This window comes from Mesoplodon bidens, assembly GCF_964165515.1.
Source record: "Mesoplodon bidens genome assembly, chromosome: 7".
In the NCBI taxonomy this organism is placed as follows: Eukaryota; Metazoa; Chordata; class Mammalia; order Artiodactyla; family Ziphiidae; genus Mesoplodon; species Mesoplodon bidens.
In genome coordinates, this window is record NC_138164.1 from 9,310,520 (window position 1) to 9,322,538 (window position 12,019).

Genomic DNA, 12,019 nt, shown 5'->3' on the forward strand with positions numbered 1-12,019 from the left:
GAATGAATGAAAAATGAAAGGAGTGTCTCTGGGCAATGGTGAGGACATTTTAGCTAAATAGTAGACCGTGCCTGAGAGAGATGTGTGTGCTACTGGGTAAACACATGGCTTTGAGGGGACTACAGAGGTAGGCTGGGTCTGAGTGTTAGTTCCATAATACTATACAAAGTTATTAAGTTATTTTAATGCAACGTATAAGCAATAAGTTATTGAAGATCCTAAAGAAGCAGAGCAGTATTACATGGTTTGCATTTTGGAAAGATAATAGTTTAAGAAGTGAATGAATTATGACCATAGCATTTCTTAGGACCTCTGTTCACATCCTTCCAGCCCACTCCAGAGGTCACCTTCAGACGTCTTCATGTCCTGAGGACTCCCCACATCCTCTACCTGGCAATAGTGTCTGGCCAAGGACTTTTTTTGGTTTACATATATGAGGCAGGCCACGAACCAATGTGGGGCAGGAGTCAGTACAAAAATACCCCAGCTTCCTTTTCACCCTAGTGGGACAACTTGGAGGTGTTTACAGACCATTTTTTTAAGAAAATCTCCAGTGTGATTGAGCCCCAGTTCCCCACAGCAGTAAACTATTCATTGACACTTGCTTAATTGACTATCCTTTTCTGACTCACTTTTGCATTCCCTTATCATGTTTCTTGGGATCATCTTTCAAATAAATTGGGTTATACCCAAAGCCTCTTCTCATTGTCTGCTATTGGGCAAATCCAAACTGAATGAAGTTTTCTATTTTTCTTTTCCCTAATAGAAGAAATTCTTGCAGGGAGGCTGGTAAAAGTATCTTTGCGTCATATCTATACCTATTGACGGGTATGAAGAACCCACCAAAACATTATGGATGTTTGAAAGAAAAGGGTTCTTACATTCTGGAAATTCATATTATTTATAAATGAAAACAACAGCAGAAAAATACATGTTGATCTACTCACACAATGGGATACTACACTTTGGCTAATGAATTACTTCACACACACGCGATGACATAAATGTCGAAAAAGTAGAAAGTTCCGTGAAAAACGCAAATTTCAGTAGAATTAATATAAAGATCAAAAACTTGCAATATGGACACATGAGGTAAAACTTTAAAACAAGGGGAAAATGAACCCAAAATGTAGGAGAGTGATGACTTCTAGAGGGAGTGAAAGGCACGGAATCAGCCCAAGGTTCACTGGGAACATCCAAGGTACAGACATCGCTCTACTCCTTAAACTAGGTAGTGGGACCCAGGTGTTCACTGTATCAGAGTTTTGTATATTTTACATATTTTCCATTCATATTATTTTTAAATTGCTTACTATTTAATAAAAGCTTTTGAAAAAGACTTCCAACAGGACAATGAAGGATGTCTTATTGATGTCATTGTAGAATATTATTGCCACAAGCATTAAAATATTATTTTTAAACAATGGAATATAAAATAAAGGGATGATTAAATAATCAACTACATTGTTTTTCACTAATTTAGCATCCCAGTAATCTCAGGCATTATTACTCCTCCTACCCTAAGTGAACTGGCAGAGCATAAACAATGCTATTCTCTTAGCTTGAATAATTATGTTTGTAAAAGTAAAGCCAGTATTCTTGACCAAAAAAAATTGTAACTTAAGTGGTAAGTGTCAGGATGAACCTAGAAGCCTTTAAAGGAACTAGAATCTACCTGGAGTCAGGTCTTGGATACCACTTTCTAGACCATGTTTGAATCCAGTGACTCAGGAAATGCTGCTGCTTGTAGCCACTCTTCTCAAAACATCCTCTGAACCTTTGCTTTAATATTCTTGTTCTTCTCTGGCCTCCCTGGTCTTGGACTTTGATTCTTTCTTTGCTCTGCCCCTGTGGATGAAATATTCTGCTAGATGGTTTACTTGATATTGGGGTTTTTCCCACTGAGATTTTTTTCTTAAGTTCTTCTTACATTGTCCCTTTAATTGTAGAACACAGAAAAGTCTTATTCCACTATCTAAGCCAGACTGGGCCTCCACCTCCCAGGCCGGGCCTGACATTTTGGGCTCCTTCTCAGGTGAAAAGAGAGTTCAGACACTACCTGGAGACATGAGAGCTGCCAGGAATTCTCTGGGACAAGCAGAAAGGTCAATCTGTTTAAGGAGATGATAAGAGTCCTTCTGTGTGAGTCATTCCTTCAACCCAGGAACAAAGAGCTGAGCTGAAGGAAGAACCCTGAGAACAGGTCAAATGAATTTTATTTTTCCTGCAAGAATATTCACTCATAGACAGCAAATACTTAAGAGATACCAACCCAAGGAATTATCTCTCATCACTGTGTGTGTGTGCACACACACACATACATACAGAGCAGTGTGTTGTTTCTCCCTATGAAGCATTTCTCAGCTATTCTTCATTTCATTCATTCATTCAAAGAAACAAACAAACAAACAACAAAAGTCAACCTTCAACACCTCTTCTTTGAGGTCCCTCCCCAGTCCCAGAAAAATATACTCCACATTTTCTGCTTTATTTCATACCTTGACCACAGTATTTATCCTGGGATGGTCTAGTTAGTTGTATATCTCTTTTCTCCAGAAGACTATGACATCATTCAGGTAAGATCATGTGTGTCTTCTTTATCTTTGCCTTCCCTGCTTCTAGTAACGAGTTATCCATCAAATGACATCTGAATGAGTGAAAATGAAAGGGAACTGGATCCCATCTTTTATTATTACAAATTGTTCTAGGCTGACCATCTGAGCAGCTACAACCAGGAAACTGAGGAATGGGAAAAGACCTTGAAATGGACTCAGCGAGACTTGAGGAGGGTTTGGGATACACTAAATTTGGAATCATTTGAAATGTACTTGCACCTTTCCCTTTAGGTTCTTGTTTACTGAGAAACAAGGGAGAAACAGCACTGAGGGGGGTTTTAGGAGCTTAAGAGAAGTGACCAGGCAAGAGTTTGTCTCCACTCCAGGAGCAAGTGCTAGCTCACCCCAGTGCCTGGAGACACAGACACAGTGGTGCTGGTCTGGTCTGCAAGGTTCCGTGGCTGCTGATTCCGAGAAGTACAGAGACAGGGGAAAATGGTCTCTGCCTCTGCCCCCTTCTCTTCCATCATCCTTTTTCCAGTGTCTTTCTGTCTCTACATCACTGTTAGAATAAACTTCATAGCAACTATATTCCCCAAGTGTGTTGGTATGGTCGATGAATTCAGTCGTGAAAACAATAGTTCACTGTATTGAAATAGCACTTTTTTCAGCCTTAGCATATTTCAGCCAAAAAATAAAGAAATGTAGGCATGGGGACCAAACTCAAATCCTTTCAGCAAACAGAAAAGCCAAAGGTACAAAACAATGACAGTGTGGACGTAGCATTGCCTCCTGGTTATACTGAGCAATAAAAGCCAAGTCCAGATTTTCTGACACAGCATCGCAGCACAGTCACCACACCATGGATTCCCCCGTCTGCCCTTTCCACATCCCCATTCACATGCTGCATTGTCTACAACCAGGACTGCTTCCCGGATGAGCCCAAAAGATGGGGTTTGTAGGTGATACAGTACACCAGTCCCTCTGCTTCACTCACAAGAGACCTGTCTCAGGTCCCAGCCTCACATCCTTCTCTTCGCACGATGCTTTTATGTTTTTTAGGGTGCCTTGGGGATGCACCTGTCCCATCTTTTCAACAACCCCTAGACCAATAAAATGAGGGCTTATTCAATTGCAGGCATTGGAGGAGACAAGCAGCCAAGATGAAGAAGCACCAGGGTGAAGGGGAAAAGAAGAGGAGGAGGGGATGTGGGAGGATGAAGAAAACAAGTATTGAGAAGCAGAAGGTCCAGGTTGTTCTGCCTACTGGGGTGATCTCCATCCTTCCCCCATCAGCTGAATGATATTCTCAAGAGCGCACATGTCCCAGGGTCAGAGAGCCAGCCCTTGAGTCTTCATTCTGCCATTCACTCCTTATGTGTCCTTAACAAGTCACTTTATCTCTTCCAATCTTAGTCCCCACATTGTGAAATGGAGATAATCATAATGATACCTGTCCTCTCAAATTCAAAGATATTTGTGAGAACCGTATAAAAATGTTTCATAAACTATGAAGTGCAGTTGAAGTGTTAGCAACTGATCTCTCTCTACAATGCTCAGGAAGGAAGCCCAGTTGATGCAGGACCCTCCTCTGAGATGATTTCACCTCCTTATCCCTGAGGCTGTAGATCAAGTGGCTGAGCGTGGGGGTGACCGGGTTATTGAGGATCTGAACAGGCGCATCCATCCAGGGGCTTGGGGTTGGCCTGAGATAGACGAGGACCACTGGCATGTAGGAAAAGCAGGATGGCAGTGCAGTGAGCACCGCAGGTGGAGAAGGCATGCCGTTGGCCCTCTGTAGAGCGGATCTGCAGGACAGAGTAGACAATGAGACTGTAGGAGGTGAGGATGAGAAGGAAGCAGCTGAGGGGCATGAGGCCCACATTGATGAACCCCGCCATGTCCAGAGCTGAGGTGTCTGCACAAGCCAGCTTCAGCATCACTGGGATTTCACAGAAGAAACAGTCCACCTCATTGGGGCCACAGAAGGACAACTGGAATGTGAGAGTAGTTAGAAAGGTGGCCTGAATACAACCAAAAAATGAGGTCTCCATGGCCAGGATGGCATACACTCTGTGACTCATGATTATTGTGTAGCGCAGATGGTAACATATGGCAACAAAGTGGTCATAAGCCATTACTGTGTACGGGAAACACTCAGTACATCCCAGGAAATGGTAGCAGGAGAGCTGGGACATGCAGCCTGCATAGGAGATGGCTCAGCTGTTCCCTGAGAGGTAGAAGAGCATGTTGGGGGAACTACCAGAAGGAAAACATATGTCACACACTGATAGTTTACACAGGAAGAAGTACATGGGAGCGTGAAGTCGAATGGAGGAGACAACTGCCAGTAGGGTGAGCAGGTTCTCCATCAGGGTAAAGAGGCAGAAGGACAAGAACAGGACAAAGAGCACGGTCTCCAGGTGCTCTGTGTGTGGGATGCCCAGCAGAATAAACTCGGTCACCACTGAAGCATTCCTCACACCTGTGAGGAATCAGACCTCGAAAAGGGACCCATGACACCGAAGTCTGAACACCAGTAACGATTAAGCTTTCTGCTGATGAGCGCTTTGGTGTGTTTTTAACAAGCAATAACCAGCCTGCTTATGAATAGCAAGTTCTATATAAAACTATCAGGTAATAAGAAAAGGCTATTTTAGAGCCAGTCTATTCAACCCCTGGAAAGAATGTTTTGAGAGGCTGGTGGTTGTTTATGACAAGATCAGAAGTTTTGAGATATATTCAAAACATTCTCAGGTTAAGTAAGAAACATTTTACAGTTGTTTAATTCATGGATTTACTCTCTTTAGGCATATTTACATTTTGAAATCTCACAAAATCTTTGAGAAGCAAACTCTCACTATGCATTACCTTCTGAAAAATATCAGGAAAAAAAGTTGTGTTAGAAATCAGAACACTTAATTTTAATTCGGGCTTTGCCATTTATTAGCTATAGTAGTTCAAACAATTTATACAATGTCTTCCATAGACATAGTTTTATCATACAAATAATATGAATAATTATAACAAAAACATGAACAACAAAGATACCCTGGTATCCTAGTAAAGTTAATGAAATTTCTGTGAAATTATCTGGCAAAACATAAATCCTAATGAAAAGTGTTTCTATATTTTATGTTTCTTTTTTTTTTCCGTTGCCAACTTTTAATTTTAAGAAGCTCATTTTTTAAAATGACCACGTACTATCACTATTCACTTATAAGAGAATGGGAAATTTATGAATATTAATTTTTTTAAAGAAAGGAGATGCATCACCTTGGAATAAAGGCCCATCCTTCCCAAGAGAGGGCAGTTGGCACCAGTGCCCGGGGGTCTCTCCAAGGATCTGTGAGCACTGGTTCACACACCAGCGCTGGGGAATTCGTGGTGGATTCGTTATCGCCATCAGGACATCTAGTTCCCAGTGGAGGATTTGACGTCTGTGTGGACCAAGTAGCTGTTCTCTGTTCCCAGACTTGACAGGTGGCTCCTGTGCAGCCGAGTGTCTCACACGTGTGAGCTCAGGCTCAGCAAGAACCGAGGGGAGGCCTTGTGACTGGGTGGGCCGTCGTCGCTCTGCACAAAGCCAAGTGCACCTGGCTGGCAGCACTGGGCCACAGCAGGCCACGTGGTGATGTGATGATGACCCAGGGTGACCTTGGGTTTGTTTTCAGCTCAAATCACCCAGAGAAGTCTGTGCGTCCCCTGCAGAGGGCCCCCACCCCCAGCCTGCCTTCTCTCTGGGGAACTGGTCGACCTGCAGATGCTGCCCTAGCAGCACCTAGCTGCTGCTCTAGAGTGACTGGAAGGACAGATGTCTGGGGCGGGAGCTGAGGCCAGGCTTCATGGCACACGCACAGCGCCACTTGCTCTTCAAACAAGCCCCCGCGCTTCCGGGGGACAGGCCCCACCGGCACCGTGATGTCGCGTCCTTCCCCAGCTTTTGACCTAAGCCTTTTCAGCTAGCAGCGATGCTCTGCAGGGTGTGTGTGGGGTGCTAGGGCCGGGGTCGGGGGTGTGGCCCAGTGCCTGGCCTCCGGAAGCGTGGAGGGTGGCTGAGGCGTCGGTGGGAAGGCAGCAGTGGTTAGGTGTGGTGACGTGCCCATCTTGGGGCTCAGAGGCCAACTTGGTTTCTCTAGGGATCAGATCAGCGAGCCTGGTTCTCTGCCCTGGATGCTGAGGGTGGGAAGGGGTGGATCTGGTACTGGCGGTGGCTCTCAGGGAACAGGAGGCACTGTGGCACAGGGGAGAGCCTAGTGTGGGCAGAGCCGGGAGCAGTGTTGGAGCAGCAGCGTCCCGGCCCCACCGCATCTCGACTGCCCACCCCAGTCAAGGAGGGTGGGGCTCACTGTGGTCTCTGAGGCCCGGGGGAGCCTGCTCCCCTGTGACCTCAGGGAGACACCTAATCTTTTGGGTCTCCATTTCCTGGTCTGGTAAAGCAGAGACCACACGTGAGATAAAGCACAGACGTGCCCAGCACGGCCCCTGGCGTGTGATAAACGTCCGGTGAGGGGCAGCCCTCGGCTCCCATCAGATGGGAGCCTGGCCTGGACACCCCCTGCCTCCACCCCTGGCCGCTTGCCTTGTGAAGCAGAGCTGGAGGGCCCATGTGGATCACTGCCCGGTTTCCCCAAGCAGGTGGCCAGCTCCCTGGGGCCTCGCTGCTTGCCTCACCTGCCTCAGAGGCCTCGCCCTGTGTCAGCACTTCGTACAGGAGTCCTGGAAACGCCCCCCTCTCCACCACCGACAGGCAGCTGAGCCTGTGCCTGGGACTGCCAGGGCAGAAGGAAGCGATCAGGCGCCTGTCACCGCTCTCCCTCTGCGCGTCTTCCCTGAGTGTGGGCCGAGGGTGGCCTGCTGCCCGCCTTGGTGGCTGAGGGCAGAGGCGGGATGGTGATGACCGCAGCTGTCATTGGTTCCCGGCCACTGCCAGCCGCTATGGGTAGACTCAGGCCAGGGAGGCCTCTTACCCTGCCCGCCTGATAGCTGGGCCCAGGGGTGTGTGTGTGCGCACCCATGCACCCAGGGCAGGGCAGTGGCCAGACCCCCGCTTGCCCTCCCTCAACCTCACTGCCAGCCTCACTGGGTACCTGCTGTATACCAGACACGTGGCGTCTTCCTTCTACCCATTCCGCTTCTTCGTAGGGTTCTGCGATTTGCCCCCTTGTACTGAGGAGACCTGTCTCCCTAAGCCAGCGCCTTCCCCTCTCTGGGCCTCAGCCCTCCCCGCCCACCTTCTGGGGCTGGATCATTCCCAGAGCCCCTTTCTGGCTCCCGGTTTCTGCAGGTGGCTGGTTGGGGCCAGGTGTGCCAGGGTGCGCAGGCTGTTCGCCCCTGGGGTCCTGGTAACTGGAGATAAGCTGGTTGTAGCCAGTATGTCAGCAGGTAATCCTCTAGTGCTCTGGCTGGGGTGGCAGCTGGCAGCCTGCCGCTTTCAGGGACAGCTGTCCTGGAGCGAGGAGACTCAAGCCTTGTGAATCCACGCTGCTGCCTGTGGGTAAGCCTTCTTCCCCTACTGCCACCGCAAGGGCCGTCTTGCTGACGACACTCCAGGCCAGTGCCAGCAGGCCTGGGGCGGCCGTGTGTACCTTTGTGTGCGTTTTCCTGGAGAGAAGTCTTCCTGGGCCAGCCTTGTTGCTCAGAGCGTGCAGAGCTTAGATGGTGTTCACTCTGGTGGCTTCTCTCTGAACTCCTTCATCCCCAGGAGGACTTTGTGATTCTCTGTCCCCCGTAGCAGAGGAGCATACCAAGCCGTAGGGGAGAGACGTTTCAGGAGGGCTTTCAAAAAGTGGCGGCTCGGGCTTCCCTGGTGGCGCAGTGGTTGAGAGTCCGCCTGCTGATGCAGGGGGCGCGGGTTCGTGCCCCGGTCCGGGAGGATCCCACGTGCCGTGGAGTGGCTGGGCCTGTGGGCCGTGGCCGCTGGGCCTGCGCGCCCGGAGCCTGTGCTCCGCAGCGGGGGAGGCCACAGCGGTGAGAGGCCCGCGTACTGCAAAAAAAAAAAAAAAAGTGGCGGCTGGCCCCATGGGGAGGGGATTTAGGGCGTCAAGGCCATACTCACTGCTGCTCCTGAGGCACTGTCCTTAGCCGGCTTCTGTCTTCCTCCACTAGGTCCAGACAAAAACAGTAGCCCAGTGTGTTGAGTACTACTACATCCAGAAAAAAATGATCCAGTTTGACTGCGGCCGAGCCCCAGTGCCGGAAAAGAGGGTCAAGAGAGAGCTGGATGAAGCAGGCAGGACAGAAGCGAAGGTAGAGGGTCTCGGGGTAGGACTTCTGGAGTTCAGCACGGATCTGGATGCCCGGTGCCCATCCAAGCTGGGTGGCGGTGGGGGGGTGCACCCCGCGACGTCTGTGCTCTGGACACCTGCTTTTCCCTTAGAAGGGCGACGGGGCGGTCAGCACCCTTTCATCATCTCTGCCCCCTCTGCAGGTCACCTGTAGCCCTCGGAGGAAACCCAGCCACCGTCCAACCCCCGAATTAAAGAGAAAGACTAAGAGTTACAGGAGGGAGTCCATCCCCAACTCCAGCCCAAACACTAGCTCGAAGCGGACCCCTGAGCTGCCGGGGAGCAGGAAGGGCCAGGGCTTCTTTCCCTGCCGGGAGTGTGAGAGGTACTGCCCTTTCCCTGGATGCTCCCACACCGCCTGCCCTCAGCCCCCTGGGGTCCCCCCCTCAGGGCTACCCGCCTCCCCCTGCTCTGACCCGTGTCCTCTGGTGCCTCCTCAGGGTGTTTGACAAGATCAAGACTCGAAATGCCCACATGAAGCGGCACCGGCTTCAGGTCCACGTGGAGCCCCACCATCTGGGCAAGGTGGCCCACGGAGCCCTTACAACTGGAGGAGGAGGAGGGCGAGTTGGGGGCTGGCATCGGCCCTCTGCATGGGCAGCCAGTTGGGACGGGCACCTCCAGCCCTGTCGCGTCTCCTTTAGCCACTCCAAAGCACCCCTCTGCCTCCCTGGCCCCGTCCCTGTCCCCACCGGGCAGCCCAGCTTTCAGACATGAAAGCCATTATGCCACGAGCAGGCAGGGGACGCACAGTCATCTGACCACTGTGAAGGCCCTGTCAGCTGTGCCAGAGGCTCTGTTCTCTTTAGGTTCATAGTCTCTTGCCTTCTTTCAGTTCCACTCCTTCCACAGCAGAGAGGCTTGGAGAGGGAAAGGTTAGCTCTGGGTAGTTCTTCAATCTTAGCCTCAGTTTCAGGCTTTGGTTACATTTGTTAGATAAGGCCAAGATGTAGAGAATCAGTGGGAAATACCTTCAGATCTCCACCGTGTTGGGGCCCTTTACCGGGGGTTTCTCTGCCTTCGAATTCTGTCCCTACTCTTGCCATGACTTGTACATTGTGAGGTTGTTTTTGTACGTGTTGACTTGTAAATCTTATTAAATTGGGTTCTTAAGCAGCTGTCTTCTGGCTTCCCTGCCTGTTGATCCAGCGAAGGCTTTTGAGCCCCTGCCGCTCCCAGAAGCCACAGTGACGAGTAAACTGAATCCCTGCCCTGGAGGAGCCTCATACATTAATGCAGCCAGCATTTATCAAGCACCTACTGTAGCTGTGCCAGACAATGCCCAGTCCACGTGATGGGGACATAGTGATGGAGGGACAAGGCCCCTCCCCTCACAGAGCTTACATTTTAGGAGCGGGAAGGTAGCAGTGATAAAGCAGCAAAAAGGTGAGTTTAGATATCTATAGTGCGTATGCTTTTGGCCGTAATAACAGAGGAGTCAGCGTAGGTTTAAGCTCTCAGGACACGTGGTGGTGCCCGTGGCTCCACGGTGAAGTCAAGGCCTGCCAGCAGTGGCCAGCGTCTGCAAGTCGGCTGCAGCAGCAGCAGCAAGAATCCCCTCTTCTACGCCGAGCACCCAAACCTTCGGAGGGTGCAGGGCAGAGAGCAGCTCCCTCCCTTCCTTGTTCCCCTTTTTAAAAGTGAGGAAAGCTTGTAGCAGCGCCCAACAGAACGCCCCTCACGTCTCCTCGGCCAGAACTGTAGCCCGTGCTCTTTCTAAACTGATCCCTGGCAGTGGAAAGGGAAGTGGCCACCGTTATCCCGGACCCTCAAGATTTGTCTCCAGGGCAAAAGCGTAAGTTGTGTTCCCCCCCCCGGTTCTCCCCAGTTCCAGGACTGGGGAGAACCAGTGTGTTCCCTCAAATTTGTTGTCACCCGGTCAAAACTGGAATCCCATTTGCCAGGAAAAGAAGAGGAAGCAGAAATGGCCACTGGGGAGTCAGACCTTGTGTCCACCACAAAGCGACATGAGGAAAGTACAGGAGGGGGCCAAGTCCGAGGGAGTGACAAGGAGTGGCAGACGCTGGCAGGTGGATGGCGCGGGGGTGGGAAGCCACACTGAGGAGGCTGCTGAGGCTGAGACCCACTTCCAGGCCACGGTGTGGCAAAGCACAGACTCTGCCACGGGAACCAGGGGGGGCTGTGCAAAGCTCTAGCTGCTGTGTGGGGGCCGTGAGCGGCAAGACGTGAATCCTGGAGAGTAGCTGGAAGGCTCTCAGCGGAGATGGTGGCCTGGGCTGGAGTAGCAGTGAAGAGGCCAGAAGCGCAAGGATTAGGGATCACGTTAGAAGTAGATTCAGACTTGCTGATGGGTCACACGTCACAGGGAGAGCCCAGGACCTTCATAGAAGGCACTTTGGGCCTCCCCGGGATTATCCAGGAGGTCATCACTGTCAAGCTTCTCAGATCCATGTAAGAAGTCATTGAGGGCCTGAGGGTCACAAATCACGTGTAGTAAGCATCTCCCATCCTCATCATCCATCGCCACTGCGCTACAAACGAATCATGAAGGGAAGGAGGGGGCGTCCACCCCAGGTCTACACAGGGCCCCCAGCTGGGGATGTGGGGAGCGTCCTTTCGGGGGCCAGCCTGATGTTTGAGCAGCCGTCGACGCGGGGTCTCCGAGACGGCCCGGCACGGGCTGCAAAGGGAGGACCCAGAGGGGCCGACCGGCCGGGCCGGTCAGCGCACTGCCTGATCGCATGGCGGCCGCCCGGCAGCCTCCTATATTTTATGTTTCTTAAATTTAAGTGTTTAAGTACCTTCCTTTAATGTTGGTATTCTATAATTATTTGCAAATAAATGTTTTATGAAATAATATTGTTAAACAGACTTACATCACATCCTCTTCAGGTTACATCCTGGAGGTATAATGTCCCCAACTCCATCAGGAGATGCTGCTCTGGTTCTCCTGGTCCTTTTTAACATTTTTTAAGTGGAGGTAAGGTGACTCTGAAACATTAGCAAAAGTGAACTATCAAATTTGTGTTACTGTGATGAAAAGAGAAATACAATAACCCACATAGCAGAAAGTCAGAGAACAGCTCTAATGAGGAGGGTTAAACACAGGGACCTCCTTCACCTCGTTACTCACTCAATAATAATAAAAACTTACTATGTTCCAAGAACTGGGCTCAACACTTTCAAAATATGATTCATTTTTTTCAATAAACCTAT

At 50.1% G+C, this 12,019-nt stretch overlaps 1 protein-coding gene across 1 annotated transcript; it reads right to left on the reverse strand.

Annotated features, from left to right (window-relative positions):
- Positions 1–4,056: 4,056 nt before the first annotated feature.
- LOC308620730 (olfactory receptor 10D1B-like) lies at positions 4,057–5,961 on the reverse strand (the record flags this gene model as incomplete). Its single annotated transcript, XM_081240647.1, is given in 4 exon segments — positions 4,057–4,290; positions 4,292–4,774; positions 4,778–5,040; positions 5,832–5,961. Coding segments are annotated over 4 exon segments (1,110 nt in total).
- Between the last annotated feature and the right edge of the window lie 6,058 nt (positions 5,962–12,019).